This window comes from Oncorhynchus masou, chromosome 5, assembly GCF_036934945.1.
Source record: "Oncorhynchus masou masou isolate Uvic2021 chromosome 5, UVic_Omas_1.1, whole genome shotgun sequence".
In the NCBI taxonomy this organism is placed as follows: Eukaryota; Metazoa; Chordata; class Actinopteri; order Salmoniformes; family Salmonidae; genus Oncorhynchus; species Oncorhynchus masou.
Genome location: NC_088216.1, coordinates 10585363 through 10605761, shown reverse-complemented (window position 1 = coordinate 10605761; position 20399 = coordinate 10585363). Strand labels below are relative to the sequence as shown.

Sequence of the window (20399 nt, the reverse complement as noted above, 5' to 3'; positions counted from 1 at the left end):
ATAGGAGGGGTGCACTCAACAGGAGTAGGGATTTTGTGTGGGCATAGAGAGGTTAAAATAGAGAACACTTTTGTAATAATGCAGGGTAGAGTTTTGGGGATAGATGTTAAGTTTAGAGAAGCTAGATATAGGTTAATTGGGGTGTATGGGCCACAGGTGGCGGCAGACAGGAGGGAGATGGTGGACTGTCTGGCGCCCCTGTGTGTTACAAACAGGCACTTGGTGATAGGAGGAGACTTTAATATAGATTTAGGGGTAGGCGGTGATAGCAGTGCAGGTGCCATCTCTGGGTTAATGGCTTGCCATGGTCTGGTTGATGGTGGCCTGCACACTACTCCGGCAATGGTCGGTCCTACATGGCGCAACTCCAGGGGGGTTGCACGGAGGCTCGACTACCTTTTTGTATCCAGGTTTTTGGGTCAGTTGTCTGGGCGGCTGGTGCCTGTTTTCTTCACGGATCACGACGGGGTGTTCCTGCAGGTGGGGTCGCCAGTCTGCCTCTTCGGTAGGGGGTACTGGAAGTTAGATCGGGATATACTGGAGGAGCAGGCTTTCGTTGACGCATTTTTTTGTTTCTTTCGGAGGCTTGACAGCCTCCGGTCCATGTGCGAGGGGGTGTTAGAGTGGTGGGATTTAGTTAAGGTGAGGATTAGGGCTTTTATAATAGGATATTGTAGAAGGGAAAAAAGGGAGGAAAAGAGGGAGGTGGATCGTATCCAAAGGTTAATTGAACTCGAGTACGAGGCAGGCAACCTCGGCGGGTCGATTGACTGGGAGAGATTCGCAACCCTAAAGGCGCAGCTCAGGGAGCTGCAGGAGCAGAAGGCTCGAGCTTTCCTGGAGCGTGCGCATAGTGGCTTTCTAGAACATAATGAGACTTGTTCCGCTATGTTCTTTAAGTCGGTTAGGGCCAGGCAGAGTAGGAAGGTAATGCATGGCGTTAGAAAAGAAGATGGTAGTATAGTTAGAAAACCAGAGGAAATGGTCAGGGAGACAACTGATCATTTCCGAGGGTTTTTTAAAGAAAGGGAGATAGATGTAGAGCAGGGAAACGTGTTTTTAGAACACTTGTCCCGGCGGTTGCCGGAGGACATTAGAGACGTGATGGAGGCCCAGATCTCACTAGAAGAGGTTGAGAGCGCTCTTCGGAGGATGGGAAAAGGGAAGGTGCCTGGGATGGATGGGCTGCCGGCTGAGTTTTACCTCAAGTTTTGGGGTATACTTGGTCCAGTGGTCCTCGAAGTCTTGAAGGCCATCCTTGAGACGGGGTCCCGGGGGATCAATGGCTGTTGGTGTGCTGTCACTTCTTTATAAGAAGGGGGAAGCAACTGACCTTGGCAACTGGCGGCCGTTGACCATGCTGTGTGTAGACTACAAGATTCTTGCAAAGGTTTTAGCAGACCGGTTGCGCACAGCCCTTCCCTACGTCGTCCATGAGGATCAGACGTGCGGGGTAGAGGGCCGCTCAATAAGATGGAACCTACAGTTGATCAGGGACTCCATCGCCTGGGTTGAAGATAGAGGGCTGCCTTTAATGGTAGCAGCGCTAGATCAGGCGAAAGCCTTTGATCTCGTGAATAGATCTTTTCTATTCACGGTTTTAGGTAGATTAGGATTTGGGGAGAAGTTTATAGGATGGACCCGTACATTATATGTCGGAGCGGGGTGTCGAGTTAGTGTATATAGTCACTTAGGTGACGTTTTTTGACCTCTCGTCTGGGGTCAGGCAGGGATGCCCACTCTCGGCCCTCCTCTTCGTACTGTACATGGAGCCTCTGGGGGCTGCCATTAGGGCAGACACAGGCGTGGAGGGCTTGTTGATCCCTGGGAGCGGTGGGCTGCGTGTTAAGATGACGCAGTACGCCGACGACACTTCCTTGCTGTTATGTAAGGACTCGTGCCTGACAAGGTCCCTTGCCATCATTGGGGATTTCACCCAAGCGTCGGGGGCAGTTCTGAATCATGCAAAATCTTCCGTTAAGTATTTAGGAAGATGGCGCGGTAGGACGGATGTACCCGGGGGGTTATCTCTCTGTGAAGGGGCCCTGAGGATTCTCGGGGTCCATTTTGAGACCTCTGGCTCAGCGACGCTAAACTGGAACATGCGTATCGCAGTGGTACAGAGGAAGCTAGCAATGTGGAAGGCTAGGTATTTGTCTTTTATGGGCAAAGTCCTGGTCCTAAAGGTGGATGGGTTGCCGTCTCTTCTGTATTTGGCGTACATCTACCCATTGCCAGCTTGTCTGAGGAGGCCTCTAGTGAGGCTTGTGTTTCAGTTTATGTGGAGTGACAGGTGCGAGTGGGTCGCCAGGGCACGCATGATCTGTCCCATCGGGGAGGGAGGTAGGGGGGTACCACATTTCCCCCTCAAGCTGGACTCAATTTGTTTCTTTCTTGTTAGCGGAGCTTGCTCAGCCAGTGATACACCCGTCCGGTTACCTCCTGCGGGTGTTCTTCTCGTACCAGGCGAGAAGCGTAATGGTGTGGTCTAACGCGGGTCCTCGGGCGGAACAGCTGCCGTGGCACTTTGGCCATGCGGCAAAGTGGCTGCGTGCGCACCCCGAGTTTGAAGTTGCCCGAGTAGGTTTGGATCACAGGCACCTGTACGAAGAGGTCAGGCAGGCAGGGAGTCCTGCGCCTGTAGCGGGCATCTCGTCAGTGGTCTGGGAGGGAGTGCAGGCGCGGGGCCTGGACAACGGGCTCAAGGACCTGAATTGGTTGGGACTCCATAAGTGCTTGCCGGTACTTTCCATCTTGTACCGGTATAGTGTGGTGCGATCCCCCACCTTTCCAAGATCCGCTTGTGGCAGGGAGGAGACTGTGCGCCATGCCTTCTGGGACTGTGCCTGTGCCGGACTAGTATGGGCTAGGGCACGGGTGATGCTAGGTGTGGTTAGGAGTGATTTTGTTTTGACATGGGCTAGGCTAGAGAGAGGCGTAGGGAGAGCAAAGGGAACGGATAGGGACAGGTTTCTGCTCTGGCTTCTCATGAGTCTCTTTAAAAGGGGACTGTGGGAAGCCAGGAAGAATTTAGTCAAGACAGGGAGAGATTGGGGGGTGGAAGGGATAGTGAGAAGGGTGGAAGGTGATTTGAGGGGGAGGATGAAGAGGGAGGAGAGGAAGTGGGGGAAGCATGCGGCACGGGAGAGGTGGAAAGGGGGTTTAGTGCTGGGAGTGTTAGAGTGAGTTTGGTAAGGGGATAGATTAGGGAAGGGGAGATATGGAAAGGGTTAGGTATTGGTTAGGTATGACGGGGAGGGACGATGCTCCCCTGAGGTTTGTTTTTGTTTGATGTTTTTGTAAATAGAATTAATTAAGAATGAATGAGAATTATGATTTTGTAATAGTATGAATGGGATTGATGGTAATAAATTATTTTAACCACAGTGAGTCAGACCCCTCGGAAGCTTGCTTGACAAATTAGCCGAACCAATATAGCTCTTTAGACGCTTTCGTTGATATTAGCTACTATGTTTTAAAACCTACTTCTGTGATCTAGTTAGTTATCGGATTGAATTCTATATTAATGGTGTTGTTGTTAGTCAGCAAGCGGGCTGGTTAAGTTAGCATTAGCCTAGCTAACATCCCCGACCATGCGCTCACGAAGCTATTCCCCAGTTTTAAACCCACTTCTATCGTCTAGCTAGTTATCCGATTTAATTTCATATTTACGGTGTTGTTATTATTCAACTTGCGGGGTGGTTAAGTTAGCATTAGCCTAGCAAACATCCCTAAGCTACTCTCCTTCTAATGAAGAGAAGGATATCACAGTCAATCAAGAAGTAGGGAGTGGGGCCGTTACTGTGAAAGAAGAGGAGGACGCGTTCAGAGTGAAAGAGGAGGATGCAGTTTATGGCGTGAAAGAGGAGGGGGAGGTGATGACTGTTACATCGAAAAAGGAGGAGGAGGGAGAAGAGTAGGAACCTGGATATCTGGGCCCGGTTTCCCAAACGCTTCTTAAGGCATCCAATGGTTCTAACGAAGAATTTAGCCGTAAGATGGTTTTGAGAAACCGTTCCCTGATTAACACTAGTAAGTACTGTCTTGACAACAGAGGCACAAACTCTGCAGTTGAACTGATGTTTGGTGTTAAGGCGGAAATCTGCAATTGCTACATCCATATTGTGACTTTTAAATTATTTATTTACAGCCATTGATTCTTGAAGAATATAACACATGCCTCATGAGCTGAGTTCAACTGTTGTACCCCATCAGAACCCCAAATAAGCTTTTTTTTACTATAATGTTTAGAAACAATGTAAATCAACACTGTATAGCAGTTAATTAAGAACAAATTCTTATTTGCAACAAAGGACTAGGAACAGTGGGTTAATTGCCTGTTCAGGGGCAGAACGACAGATTTGTACCATGTCAGCTCGGGGATATGAACTTGCAACCGGTTACTAGTCCAACGCTCTAACCACGAGGCTACCCTTCTGCCTCAACATGGTTAAAACTATAATGTTGATATCATGGATGGTCAGTCCTTGCATCCATAGGTCTGTCTGTAGTTACATTTATCCAAACCCATAATACTTTTATTACCAAAATAGTGGTGGAATGACAGATTTGTTATTGTTTGAACTGCAGATTGCTGGGTTGTGTGGGGTTTTTAAACAGCAACAAAATGGCTGCCCAGAGACTTGGTTAACAGCTGAGGGATGGGGGAAGGAGAAGTGTAACCACTCAAATTCATAGAGAACAATATTGTAGAAACCTTAACCCAACACCAGCTAAAAGTTCTCTCCTGTGTGTGTTCTCTGGTGTACTGTCAGAACACTAGATGTAGTAAAACTCCTCCCACATTGATCACAGATAAGGCTTCTCTCCTGTGTGTGTTCTCTGGTGTACTGTCAGAACGCTAGATGTAGTAAAACTCCTCCCACATTGATCACAGCTATAAGGTTTCTCTCCTGTGTGTGTTCTGTGGTGTTCAGTCAGATGGCTAGATTGAACAAAACTCCTCCCACATTGATCACAGCTATAAGATTTCTCTCCTGTGTGTGTTCTCTGGTGTATTTTAAGTTCTGATGAAGATTTGCAACCTTTCCCACAGACAGAGCAGCAATTAGATTTCTTCCCTGTGGGTCTCTGCTGGTGTTTCTTGAGGTGTTTTAATGTGGAGAGACTATTCTCTGCCCTGTCAGCATCATGAGGTTGTTGAGGCCCCCCAGAGGAGGCAGAATCAGGAGATAGGTCGGAGAAGGTTTGAGCAGAGGGAAGGGATGATAGGATGGAAGAGGAGAGAGTAGCGGGGGAGAGAGAGCGAAGGATGGGACGGCGCGATACCATCCGAGTAGGGGCAGTGTGGGAAGTGTTGGATGAGAGCGAGAGGGAAAAGGATACAAGGTAGTGGTCGGAGACTTGGAGGGGAGTTGCAATGAGGTTAGTGGAAGAACAGCATCTAGTAAAGATGAGGTCGAGCGTATTGCCTGCCTTGTGAGTAGGGGGGGAAGGTGAGAGGGTGAGGTCAAAAGAGGAGAGGAGTGGAAAGAAGGAGGCAGAGAGGAATGAGTCAAAGGTAGACGTGGGGAGGTTAAAGTCGCCCAGGACTGTGAGAGGTGAGCCGTCCTCAGGAAAGGAGCTTATCAAGGCATCAAGCTCATTGATGAACTCTCCGAGGGAACCTGGAGGGCGATAAATGATAAGGATGTTAAGCTTGAAAGGGCTGGTAACTGTGACAGCATGGAATTCAAAGGAGGCGATAGACAGATGGGTAAGGGGAGAAAGAGAGAATGACCACTTGGGAGAGATGAGGATCCCGGTGCCACCACCCCGCTGACCAGAAGCTCTCGGGGTGTGCGAGAACACGTGGGCGGACGAAGAGAGAGCAGTAGGAGTAGCAGTGTTATCTGTGGTGATCCATGTTTCCGTCAGTGCCAAGAAGTCGAGGGACTGGAGGGAGGCATAGGCTGAGATGAACTCTGCCTTGTTGGCCGCAGATCGGCAGTTCCAGAGGCTACCGGAGACCTGGAACTTCACGTGGGTCGTGCGCGCTGGGACCACCAGATTAGGGTGGCCGGGCCACGCGGTGTGGAGCGTTTGTATGGTCTGTGCAGAGAGGAGAGAACAGGGATAGATAGACACATAGTTGACAGGCTACAGAAGAGGCTACGCTAATGCAAAGGAGATTGGAATGACAAGTGGACTACACGTCTCGAATGTTCAGAAAGTTAAGCTTACGTAGCAAGAATCTTATTGACTAAAATGATTGAAATGATACAGTACTGCTGGAGTAGGCTAGCTGGCAGTGGCTGCGTTGTTGACTTGGTAGGCTAGCTGGCAGTGGCTGCGTTGTTGACACTACACTAATCAAGTCGTTCCGTTGAGTGTAATAGTTTCTACAGTGCTGCTATTCGGGGGCTAGCTGGCTAGCTAGCAGTGTTGATTATTACGTTACGTTAAAAGAATGACAATAGCTGGCTAGCTAACCTAGAAAATCGCTCTAGACTACACAATTGTCTTTGATACAAAGACGGCTATGTAGCTAGCTAGCTACGATCAAACAAATCAAACCGTTGTACTGTAATGAAGTGAAATGAAAATGTGATACTACCTGTGGAGCGAAGCGGAATGTTGACCGGGTTGTTGACGTTCTATTCGGTAGACGTTGGCTAGCTGTTGGCTAGCTAGCTAGCAGTATCTCCTACGTTAAGGACGACAAATAGCTGGCTAGCTAACCTCGGTAAATTAAGATAATCACTCTAAGTCTACACACTCTAAACTACACAATTATCTTGGATACGAAGACAGCAAAGACAACTATGTAGCTAGCTAACACTACACTAATCAAGTTGTTGAGTGTAATAGTTACTACAGTGCTGGTATTCGATAGACGGTGGACGTTAGCTGGGCAGATAGCAGTGTAGACTACGTTAGGACTACAAAATACGATAATTACGCAATTATCTTTGATACAAAGACGGCTATGTAGCTAGCTAAGAAATTGCTAAGGTTAGACAAATCAAACCGTTGTACTATAATGAAATGTAATGAAAAGTTATACTACCTGCGGACCGAAGTGTAGATGCGACCGCTCGCTCCAACCCGGAATGAATCCCAATAATGGGGAGATTGATATACCCCTTGAACATTGGCGCCAACCCTCATCGGATGTGGCAGGCATGCCACATCAGACTACAAAGGAAGCGCAGACGATAGCTGCCCAGTGACACAAGCCTACAAGACGAGCTAAATCACTTCTATGCTCGCATCGAGGTAAGTAACACTGAAACATGCATGAGAGCATCAGCTGTTTCGGGCGACTTTGTGATCACGCTCTCCGCAGCCGATGTGAGTAAGACCTTTAAACAGGTTAACATTCACAAGGCCGCAGGGCCAGACGGATTACCAGGACGTGTACTCCAAGCATGCTCTGACCAACTGGCAAGGGTCTTCACTGACATTTTCATCCCCTGTCTGAGTCTGTAATACCAACATGTTTCAGATCACCATAGTGTTCTTGGGCACAGGGACTAAGGCAACCTGCCTAAATGACTACCGAATCATAGCACTTACGTCTGTAGCCATGAAGTGCTTTGAAAGGCTGGTCATAGAACACGTCAACACCATTATCCCAGAAACCCTAGACCCACTCCAATTTGCATACCGCCCCAACAGATCCACAGATGATGCAATCTCTATTGCACTCCACACTGCTCTTTCCCACCTGAACAAAGGAACACCTATGATAGAATTCTGTTCATCGACTACAGCTCAGCGTTCAACGCCATAGTCCTTCAAAGCGCATCACTAAGCGAAGGACCCGGGAACTAAACACTGAGCACGCCCCCATTCTCATCGAAGGGGGTGTAATGGAGCTGGTTGAGAGCTTCAAGTTCCTTGGTATCCACATCCTTGGTGTCCACATTATCGGCTTAGTTAACTGGTGAACTGCTGAAATCATGGAAACATAATGACAATTTTAATTCTAGATTTGGAATAGAATGTGCAGCACCTTTAATATATTGTTGTTTGACATGACTACCAATTAATAAACCAGGGAGGAATTACTGACAGTAGGAGCATGGTGGAGACATCCAAGAGAGGAAAATCAGGAAGGGAAATGACAGCAACTAGTGCAGACGAAAGGGTTAACAAGTTGGTGAAACAACATGTGCTGGAATGAAGACAATATAGGTGCTACTTTGAGAACACAAACTCACATCTTTCACAGCACAGAGCGAGGGAGTCCGGGGGATGACTGGAGGAGCAATGGAGGAAGCATTGAGGGATTATCTTGGCCTGAGTACAATTGGTGAGACTGAGTGGACGATGTTGAAGAACAGTTGAGTGAAAAGGGCTAAAGTTTGTAATGAACAGCAGTTTAGGGTCGGAGTGGGAATCATCAGCAAGGATATTTTTGTGGGTGACCTGTTAACGGTTTCAAAGATGGTGAAGGATGAATTGGGTAAAGTGGAATTGGTTCGAGTGACCAGGAGCGGTATGATGCCGCAAAAGCAGAAAGCTTTGTGTGGTTTAGGTTAAACATTTCAGGTAGACGCATGTGGATGAAAATGACTGATACACGGAAGGTTTTACTGTGGTTTGGTGAAGTGGTTCTCCCATCTGTTGTAAAATCTGGGTAAGTGAGATATATAGAAACCGCTGCAGTGTTACAATTGTAAAAAGGGTTGGACATGTGGCAAGTGCTTGTCGAAGGAATAAATATGTCATAGTCAGATGAAGCATGTTGTAATTGTGATGGGAATCACGTTCCCGGGTTCCGGAGTGCCCTGTATGGATGAAGGAGGTCGTAGTAGCTAGGATGATCAGGCCCATCCAGCAGGTGTCCTATGTGGAGGCAGTGAAAATAGCCAAAGGAGTAGAGAAGGTATTTCATGTTCCACAGTCTGCAGTGAAGCCATGCAGGAGAAGGATCCCAACAGACAAATAGTGAAAGAGGTGGACTTTGTTGTGTTTGTAGAGCAAGCGATAAATTGCATTAATAAATTATTAGTAATCTTTGTCCAAACCTAGCAGTTTCCAAAATTGCGTTTGCATTGCCCTCACTGCAAACAGATTTCTGGATCTCCAGAACTTCAACAAAATGATTCCGGGAGAACTGAATTAAGAAGTTTCCCCCTCCCAGGTTCCTGAACCAGTGTAGGGATCTGAATAGAACCATTTTTGTTTGAAATTCAGGGAAGTGGAGTGAACTTGGTTCGTGTTTATTTTTTTATTTTACAAAATTAGTATAATTTGTTAATCCCATTTTTTTTTTGCGTTCGGTTATTTTTTACAACCCCGTACAGTATGTGGCAGCAAAACACCTGATGAGTGTAGTCTGACTATAAACCTCAGAGAAGAAGTCATGGTAGGAATCAAAGTGTTGGTCATTGTTTCCAGTTGACCCCTAATTAGATGTTACATTACATGTTGTTTTCTTACTTCATGTAGCCTGCTAGCTAACCAACATCTTCATACTTCTCTTACTCCTCTCTGAAAAGATACCGCTGCACAAACATGCTTATCTTGGCCTACAACAGCACTGGTCCCAGGCAGTATTAACTAGCTACGTTTGCTCTGACTCTTAATACATTTAGCGCGCTAGCTAGCCCGCTAACTAGCGATTAGCAGCTAACATTATTTGAGCAACACCTTGCTAAGAAAAGACAATCTTTCACCTTTAATGTAATGGCATGAAAATAATTGCCAGAATATTATACAATATACTCAACATCACAAATAGTACAGTTAGTATGAGTATTTTAACACAGCTATTGACTTATCAACAGCTCTTAACAATTTGACCCCAACAGGAAATCTACACTGGCAGTTATAGAAAGACCCATTTACTATATAACCATTGATTCCACTGATTCTTGAAGAATATAACTTATAAATGCCTCAAATGTTTCAACCGTATTACCCTACCAGAAACCAAAACATAAGCTCGTATAACGCCACTGTTTGTAAACTAATACTATATGGCTGAGGAGTAGTGTCGATCCAAGCGTTCTGACCTCACAATGACAGTAAAGCACCCAAGCGAACTGGCTAACGTTGGATAGCTTGCTAGACACAAATCAGAGAAAACCTCACTCTAACCATTTTACTTGTCCTAGCAGAGCTGAATAGACTGTTTTCATGTTATCCAGAGCATTGGTGACTAACTGTGCTGCTGGCAACAAATTAATTTGAGCTTTTTTGCAGTTTGCTGACACCGGCCATTTTCAACGGGTGTTGACTGTTATTAAATCCATCAGGTATTCTGCTCTCTAATCAATTCAATAAACATTAGATAGTTCGTTAGAATATAATTACTAAACTGGCAAGTTTGATGTATAAGTAGCCAACTAACGTTAGGTAGCTAGTTAACATCCCGATACATACTGCTGTAAAGATATGCTATAGGTTTTGTAAGGAAAGTGTAGCTAACATAACGTGTAACGTAACTTATTTGAAAAGTCATTACTTTATTACATTGCTCAACATTTGTCATAATTATTTAAAGCAGTTCATTTGTATCTGCTCTCGTTCTTTAACCGAGATGTCTTCTTCTTCATTCACGGTAACAGCCTCAACCTCTACTTGTTTTTGTATTGTAACAGCCTCCTCTTCCTCCTCTTTCACGAGAGCTTCTTTCTCCATCCAGCAGACCGCCTCTTCTTCAGCAGGAACGGGGTTAAGTTTGAGACTGGAGCTATGAGGCATGTACTGAAGTCGCAAAGCCGTATAATTCAAAGCAGTGTCCCTTTATCAGCAGCACGTGATCAATGACGTCTGAAGAATCATTTCGTCGAACACCTGATTGGTATTGGTATTGATTAATTTGGGCTCATTCGACATTACAGCCGATAGTGCAGGTGGCTGCTGACTGACTAATTTACAAATCACCTTGCATCATAAATAACTACTCATTATTATTGATAAATCAGTCAGCCAGTCACCGTTTACCCACAACGCAGCATGGATTTGATGATCTCGAACACGGCCAGAGGTTTAATAGATGACAGTGGACTTCATCTATAAAAATGTGGCTGTTCTAAATTCTGTTTTCTGTGAATTGGACGACGGGAGTTGGGTTCCAACTGGTCTCCGGTAGTTGGTCTCGCTGACCATAACCGTGTTGGTTGGCCACGCTGTTTAGGCTAATTGTCCACTGATATTGGTGCAATTTCTCACCCCTTATGGCTGTATGAAAGTTAATTTCCCCTCAGGCACATGCATTTGTTATTTGATATTATGAAGGTAATTTGTGTGAAATGTACTTTTCCCCACTAATTCGCCCCATCTCTTTACATTGCTTATGCATATTCAGTGGCCATACTCAAATTCCAAACACGATGCCCATCCTGGTAGATCTGAACTGAATGCAGCTTGGAGTGATCAGATGACAGAAGTCACATTTAGGTGCCAGGTGTAACTGAGGCTGTAGATGCTCCATATCCATTACTATGAGTGTTTTATATAATATGACTAAACGTGTTTCTGTGTTGCAGGCGCAGTCAAGAAATGGAACAGCAAGGCCACAGAACAAGACATAAGCAGATCAGTGGGAGACCATCTCAAGCCCCTGGTAGAACCGGGGGTGGTGTTTACCTCTCCATCACGCCTTCAGCAGGCTGGAAAAGTGGGATTGATCCATTTGTTTGTTTCAATTTTCAGAAGTTGAATCATTTGATACTGATTGGCATACTAAGAGGGACCAGGAGTCTGATGATTGGTCAGTCATTGGGGTCATTGGTTGAAATCAAATCAAGCTTTATTTATACAGCACATTTCAGACATGGATGCAACACAATGGATTCACAAGAAAAAACAATGAAAATAAACAAAAGTAGTACAAACATAAGAGTATAAAAAACAATATATAATATAAAAAACAATAATAACAACTGAAAGATGAATGAACATTAAGGAAATTCCATTGATTAAAATATTAATTGGATGCAACATCCAACCCAAAATATAAGCTTGTTTTTTAGGAGGGGCTCTGAAAGACACTCTGGGGGTGTCCACTGAAAGTTGACAAGTAACAACAACTGGGACATAAGACACCCACCATGAGACCCACTAAATCTGCCCAAGAAGAGGGAAACAAAAGGAAAAACCCACACCAAAAAGGTGGTTAAAATAATTTATTACCATCAATACCATTCATACTATTACAAAATCATAATTCTCATTCATTCTTAATTAATTCTATTTACAAAAACATCAAACAAAAACAAACCTCAGGGGAGCATCGACCCTCCCCGTCATACCTAACCAATACCTAACCCTTTCCCTATCTCCCCTTCCCTAATCTATCCCCTTACCAAACTCACTCTAACACTCCCAGCCCTAAACCCCCTTTCCACCTCTCCCGTGCCGCATGCTTCCCCCACTTCCTCTCCTCCCTCTTCATCCTCCCCCTCAAATCACCTTCCACCCTTCTCACTATCCCTTCCACCCCCAATCTCTCCCTGTCTTGACTAAATTCTGCCTGGCTTCCCACAGTCCCTTTTTAAAGAGACTCATGAGAAGCCAGAGCAGAAACCTGTCCCTATCCGTTCCCTTTGCTCTCCCTACGCCTCTCTCTAGCCTAGCCCATGTCAAAACAAAATCCCTCCTAACCACACCTAGCATCACCCGTGCCCTAGCCCATACTAGTCCGGCACAGGCACAGTCCCAGAAGGCATGGCGCACAGTCTCCTCCCTGCCACAAGCAGATCTTGGACAGGTGGGGGATCGCACCACACTATACCGGTACAAGATGGAAAGTACCGGCAAGCACTTATGGAGGCCCAACCAATTCAGGTCCTTGAGCCTGTTGTCCAGGCCCCGCGCCTGCACTCCCTCCCAGACCACTGACGAGATGCCCACTACGGGCGCAGGACTCCCTGCCTGCCTGACCTCTTCGTACAGGTGCCTGTGATCTAAACCTACTCGGGCAACTTCAACCTCGGGGTGCGCACGCAGCCACTTTGCTGCATGGCCAAAGTGCCACGGCAGCTGTTCCGCCCGAGGACCCGCGTTAGACCACACCATTACGCTTCTCGCCTGGTACGAGAAAAACACCCGCAGGAGGTAACCGGACGGGTGTATCACTGGCTGAGCAAGCTCCGCTAACAAGAAAGAAACAAAAATTGAGTCCAGCTTGAGGGGGAAATGTGGTACCCCCCTCCTCCCTCCCCGATGGGACAGATCATGCGTGCCCTGGCGACCCACTCGCACCTGCCACTCCACATAAACTGAAACACAAGCCTCACTAGAGGCCTCCTCAGACAAGCCGGCAATGGGTAGATGTATGCCAAATACAGAAGAGACGGCAACACATCCACCTTTAGGACCAGGACTTTGCCCATAAAAGACATACCTAGCCTTCCACATTGCTAGCTTCCTCTGTACCACTGCGATACGCATGTTCCAGTTTAGCGTCGATGAGCCAGAGGTCTCAAAATGTACCCCGAGAATCCTCAGGGCCCCTTCACAGAGAGATAACCCCCCGGGCACATCCGTCCTACCGCACCATCTCCCGAAATACTTAACGGAAGATTTTGCATGATTCAGAACTGCCCCAGACGCTTGGGTGAAATCCCCAATGATGGCAAGGGACCTTGTCAGGCACGAGTCCTTACATAACAGCAAAGAAGTGTCGTCGGCGTACTGCGTCATCTTAACACGCAGCCCACCGCTCCCAGGGATCAACAAGCCCTCCACCCCTGTGTCTGCCCTAATGGCAGCCCCCAGAGGCTCCATGTACAGTACGAAGAGGAGGGCCGAGAGTGGGCATCCCTGCTTGACCCCAGACGAGAGTTCAAAAACGTCACCTAAGTGACTATTTACACTAACTCGACACCCCGCTCCGACATATAATGTACGGATCCATCCTATAAACTTCTCCCCAAATCCTAATCTACCTAACACCCTGAATAGAAAAGATCTATTCACGCGATCAAAGGCTGATCTAGCGCTGCTACCATTAAAGGCAGCCCTCTATCTTCAACCCAGGCGATGGAGTCCCTGATCAACTGTAGGTTCCATCTTATTGAGCGGCCCTCTACCCCGCACGTCTGATCCTCATGGACGATGTAGGGAAGGGCTGTGCGCAACCGGTCTGCTAAAACCTTTGCAAGAATCTTGTAGTCTACACACAGCATGGTCAACGGCCGCCAGTTGCCAAGGTCAGTTGCTTCCCCCTTCTTATAAAGAAGTGACAGCACACCAACAGCCATTGATCCCCCCGGGACCCCCGTCTCAAGGATGGCCTTCAAGACTTCGAGGACCACTGGACCAAGTATACCCCAAAACTTGAGGTAAAACTCAGCCGGCAGCCCATCCATCCCAGGCACCTTCCCTTTTCCCATCCTCCTAAGAGCGCTCTCAACCTCTTCTAGTGAGATCTGGGCCTCCATCACGTCTCTAATGTCCTCCGGCAACCGCCGGGACAAGTGTTCTAAAAACACGTTTCCCTGCTCTACATCTATCTCCCTTTCTTTAAAAAACCCTCGGAAATGATCAGTTGTCTCCCTGACCATTTCCTCTGGTTTTCTAACTATACTACCATCTTCTTTTCTAACGCCATGCATTACCTTCCTACTCTGCCTGGCCCTAACCGACTTAAAGAACATAGCGGAACAAGTCTCATTATGTTCTAGAAAGCCACTATGCGCACGGTCCAGGAAAGCTCGAGCCTTCTGCTCCTGCAGCTCCCTGAGCTGCGCCTTTAGGGCTGCGAATCTCTCCCAGTCAATCGACCCGCCGAGGTTGCCTGCCTCGTACTCGAGTTCAATTAACCTTTGGATACGATCCACCTCCCTCCTTTCCTCCCTTTTTTTCCTTCTACAATATCCTATTATAAAAGCCCTTATCCTCCCCTTAACTAAATCCCACCACTCTAACACCCCTCGCACATGGACCGGAGGCCGTCAAGCCTCCGAAAGAAACAAAAAAATGCGTCAACGAAAGCCTGCTCCTCCAGTATATCCCGATCTAACTTCCAGTACCCCCTACCGAAGAGGCAGACTGGCGACCCCACCTGCAGGAACACCCCGTCGTGATCCGTGAAGAAAACAGGCAACAGCCGCCCAGACAACTGACCCAAAGACCTGGATACAAAAATGTAGTAGAGCCTCCGCGCAACCCCCCTGGAGTTGCGCCATGTAGGACCGACCATTGCCGGAGTAGTGTGCAGGCCACCATCAACCAGACCATGGCAAGCCATTAGCCCAGAGATGGCACCTGCACTGCTATCACCGCCTACCCCTAAATCTATATTAAAGTCTCCTCCTATCACCAAGTGCCTGTTTGTAACACACAGGGGCGCCAGACAGTCCACCATCTCCCTCCTGTCTGCCGCCACCTGTGGCCCATACACCCCAATTAACCTATATCTAGCTTCTCTAAACTTAACATCTATCCCCAAAACTCTACCCTGCATTATTACAAAAGTGTTCTCTATTTTAACCTCTCTATGCCCACACAAAATCCCTACTCCTGTTGAGTGCACCCCTCCTATGCCCCAAAAAGATTCCCCCTTATACCACTCCCTCTTAAATCTACACACATCCCCACCATCCCTCAGGTGAACCTCCTGTAAAAAACAGAAATCAAACCCCACACCCTCTAAATAACAAAAAACCGCCCTCCTTTTAACATTATTCCTTAACCCCCTAACATTTAGACTAAAAAAAGAAACAGAACTATTCATTTAAATATTAACAAATAAAACCCTCAAAAACCAAAGAAAAAACAGGAGACTCACCCGATGCTCCCCTGGTCCATCTCCACCGGCGGGGACGTCCTCTCCTCTCCTGACGCCCCCCCGTCCTCCATCCCAACCCATGACCCAGGGAGTGTGTTGGGTCCTCCCTCCCCACCCACCATCCCCCCTCCCTGTTTGCCTCGGGGCTGCATGTAGGGGACCCCATCTCCTCAAACAGGAGTTGGGATCCCTCTAACAAACAGCCCACCGACCCCTCACTGGAGTCATCCACTAAAATGCAAGGGGCTGAGGCAAACCGGGAGGACAAATTACCCTCCCCTCCCCCCGCCACTCTCTTAGCCCCCCCTCCCCCTCCACACCCCCTCCCTCTCACTTCCTGCCAAGCTCCCCCTCTTCATCCCTTTCTTCTTTGGTGAAGGAGGTAGCGGGGAGACACAACGCCCCATCCCCGCTAACTCCTCCACCAAATCCCTCATTTCGACCTCGAGGAAGCCTGGCAGGCTGTCCCCCCACTCCTTCCCATCTCCCCCCCCCTCCCCCCCCCCCCCTCCCCTCCCACCTCCTTCTCCGTCACTGTCCCCGTTCCCTCTTCCACTCCTTCTCGTACCACTGTCCCCTTCTCTTCTCCTCCACGTTCTTCCACCTTCTTTTTAATCTCTCCTTTTCCTTCTTTCCATCTTCTCTCCTCTTTCTTTTCGCCTCTTCCTTCTTCCCTTCTTCGTCCTTCTCCGTCCTTTCCCCTGTGCCATCCGTACAATCCGCACGCGTCCTTTCTTTTCTCCCCCATCCCCCGCTCCCCCCAGCTGCAGACGCGTATGACCTGTGACGAGCCGGGCAATCACGCCACAGGTGTTCTCTGGAGCCACACCCGTGGCAAGCCTTGGGCTCGTCACACTCCCTGGCCTCGTGCTCTTCCGATCCACAAAACCGACATTTCTTGTTACTGCACGAGGCCAGGGTATGACCGTAGGCCATACAACGCCTGCAGAACGGGGGCTGACGTGCATAGTAGAGTGTTCCCCTGTCAGCCCCCAGGGAGAACATCGCCGGAGGATGGAGGTAGCCATCCACACTCTTCGGGGACTCCCTGAGTAACGCCTGGAAACCTCTCTTTCCGTTCCAGAAACCCAGGGAGTCCCTGAGGTACCTCGCTGAGGAGACATTGTCCATATATCTCCCCAGAAAGGCCCTCACCTCTTCATCCTTCACATGCGGATTGTACATGGTTACGGTGACCACCCTGAAGTTGTTCTTCGCCAGGCTGGTCACCGCATAATGGCACAGGGGTCCCGTTTTCTCTGCTTCCTTTGCCATCTTCATCACTTCGTCATGTTTTTCTTCTTTTTGAAACGTCACATCGAAAGCCTTCTCAATCGGGTTCCCTTGAAGGCAGAGCACTTCCTTCACCTCTATCCTGAGGCATCCCATCAAAATGGTCCTTCCAAACGTCTCTCTACTCCACGGCTCCATCTCCTTTTCAGACCAGGCAAATCGTAAGGTATTTGCCATACCAATCCCCGGAAACGATCTGTATTGATTCATTTCAAAAAATAAGCTCTCTTCAAAAAGAAGCTTTAACCTGAAATGAAAAACATCTTTAATAGGAAAAGGTGGAGCAACGAAAGGTGCTGCCTCTCCACATCTATCAAGACAACTGGAGCACTGGGATAGACACTCTGAAATAGAACCTGGACCAGCTCAGGTGAAACACCTTCCCACTAACAAGATGGACAAGCCAGCTCAGGTGAAACACATACTGACTAACGAGGTGACGCCAATCAGTGCACCCTACATGCTAACGAGCTATACCTTGCTAAAGTACAACCTCAAAACATAAATGGAAAGACCAAAGCCTGTAACACCTTCCCCCTGTAGACAACAAATATATGCTATATTGGAACAAAGACAATTAGCATTTGAATGTTGTCAAGAAATACTGGAGTGACGTCAGATTGTTAATAAAATTGATTATAGACCAATTTATTATACGGCTTTCATCTGCAACAATTATCATATTACATGTATTTTTAAAACAAGCAGCTTTTTGAACTTGTAGAAAACCGCTGGCTACATTTAAGTGCTGCATTTTGATGAAAGTGGGTCACCAACGCAGTAAGTGTAACACAGCTCTTTTTGATAAATAATATTTCAATTCAGAGCCTGGATTTTTCCCATGAGGCTAATATCCAGATCATGCTGCAATCAATTGAACAGGGAGAACGACAAGGTAGAACATCATTAAAATACTCCTACTTCAATGTTAAACATTCTACATTGTGACATCATTAAAATACTCCTACAATGTTTTTTTAAAATTCTACATTCTGACATTATTATATCGTGAAACAACTTCTTCATGCATGTATTTTCTGATGTTTGATCAGAGATCTTTTATCAGAGTATCTCTTCCCACATTGATCACAGCTATAAGGTTTCTCTCCCGTGTGTGTTCTCTGGTGTGAAGTCAGATGGCTAGATTGAACAAAACTCCTCCCACATTGATCACAGCTATAAGGTTTTTCTCCTGTGTGTGTTCTCTGGTGTACTGTCAGACCGCTAGATGTAGTGAAAGTCCTCCCACATTGACCACAGCTATTAAGATTCTCTCCTGTGTGTGTTCTCTGGTGTAATGTCAGACCGCTAGATGTGGTAAAACTCATCCCACATTGACCACAGCTATAAGGTTTATCTCCTGTGTGTGTTCTCTGGTGTATTTTAAGTTCTGATGAAGATTTGCAACCTTTGCCACAGTCAGAGCAGCAATGAGATTTCTTCCCTGTGGGTCTCTGCTGGTGTTTCGAAGTGGATAGACTCATCTGCCTCGTCAGCATCATGAGGTTGTTGAGAACCCCCAGAGGATCCACGATTGTCACATCTCTCTCCTGTGTGAGCAAAAAGTCAGACAGGTGGTTGAAGGCCCACAACAGCAAAAATACACTGTAAAAAGGTGATGCCAACAGCGTAGCTATTATGTTGTACAAACAATGTCTGTAATGAATGTTAATTATTTGACATTTGTCGAAAGACAGTCAAGTGAACAGTCATCTTTTGTCTTGTTTTCCTATTAGTAGTAACATCGATGATTGTATGCAAGAAATAAGATTTTAAAATTGTTGAAATTCTAAGCAGTGTGCCAGACAACTTTTGGTCTCCAATATAGGCACCTTTCTGAGGGCAGAGAGCGATGCACCTAATATGAAAACCACATCATAATCTAAATGGAAAACATTGCCGACTGCTGTTTTAGTCCATTACTGAAAACTTCAGGAGCATAACGTCAGAATTTACGAAGGCCAATAGCAGCGGGAGGAGGAAGAGTTTTTTTCCTATGGTTAGGCTATCTTGATCTCTGGTTCCCTCAAGTAATTTGTGTCTTAATTATTTAATAAAAACAGGTGATTCCTATGTTGACGATGTAAAGAATATTTGCTGCTCTGTGGTGTGTAATGAGGAGCAACCAGAAGCTGCACGCATTTATGAAATTGCTTATTCCAGTTGCTAATAAGCATGAACCCATTAAGAAAAGGATTGTAAAAGCTGTTAAATCCCATTGGAATGATGAGGAATTGAAAAATGAGATGGTTGAGAAGGATGATGCAAAAGGAATGTCAAATAAGTCAGTTTGTACAACCGATTGACAAACGTCCTGCAAATTGAGAAATCATGTGACGAAACTGAATAAAAAGAAGAAAAACGACAACGATACAACGATAAATGACAAAGAATGATGGTACACTCCTATTTTCCATATCTTTAATTTAAGCCTACTAGAGAGCGTGTGCCCTCAGGCCTGGAGGGATGATAAAGTCATTTGACATACGCTATGCTCTCCATAGTTAGCTCCAGGAAAAAAATCCACTTATTCAGCAATTCTTTGACCAACAACAAGCTACATATGGACAGTACCAAAATAAACTGACTCTGGAAATGACAAAGCGCCTCTTAACCTAGCTGGAAATGGGACAAACGGACCCCTTCTGTGGAAACAGACTGGGACGATTTCTAATCAAATCTAAACTCCCAGGAAAGGGGTTCATACAAACCACCGAGACTGTGTGGGATAATAACATGGCCGTGTCCAACTCTGCTTGTTCCCTCGACTCAGCTACCAACCAGCAATCTCCAACAGGGCCCTTCACCTGTATCAATAGACACTTCATAGTGAGCTACAGGTAGGAATCAGCAATACATCCCAATAATGAGCCAACTATGGGAGGGGTAACAAATCTTTGGACAAATCTCAACGTATTACTGCTACCCTAGGGAGATTGCTATACCTCTTGAACATCGGCTCCAACCCTCGTCGGATGCCAGACTCCAAAGGGAAGCACAGCCGATAGCTGCCCAGTGACACAAGCCTACAAGACAAGCCTACAAGACGAGCAAAATAATTTCTGTGCTCGCGTCGAGGTAAGTAACACTGAAACATGCATGAGAGCATCAGCTATTTCGGACGACTTTGTTATCATGCTCTCCGCAGCCAATGTGAGTAAGACCTTGAACAGGTTAACATTCACAAGGTCGCAGGGCCAGACGGATTACCAGGAAGTGAACTCCAAGCATGCGCTGACCAACTGGCAAGGGTCTTGTCTGAGTCTGTAATAACAACATGTTTCAAGCAGACCACCACAGTGTTCTTGGGCACAGGGACTAAGGCAACCTGCCTAAATGACTACCGACTCATAGCACTTACGTCAGTAGCCATGAAGTGCTTTGAAAGGCTGGTCATAGAACACGTCAACACCAT

General features: G+C 46.7%; 1 protein-coding gene across 1 annotated transcript; it reads right to left on the bottom strand.

Moving 5' to 3' along the window:
- Positions 1-4821: 4821 nt before the first annotated feature.
- LOC135525410 (gastrula zinc finger protein XlCGF17.1-like) lies at positions 4822-20399 on the bottom strand (the record flags this gene model as incomplete). Its single annotated transcript, XM_064953061.1, has 3 exons — positions 20346-20399; positions 18053-18534; positions 4822-5041 (listed from the first exon to the last, which is right to left on the bottom strand). Coding segments are annotated over exons 1-3 (756 nt in total), but the record flags the coding sequence as incomplete, so codon positions are not given.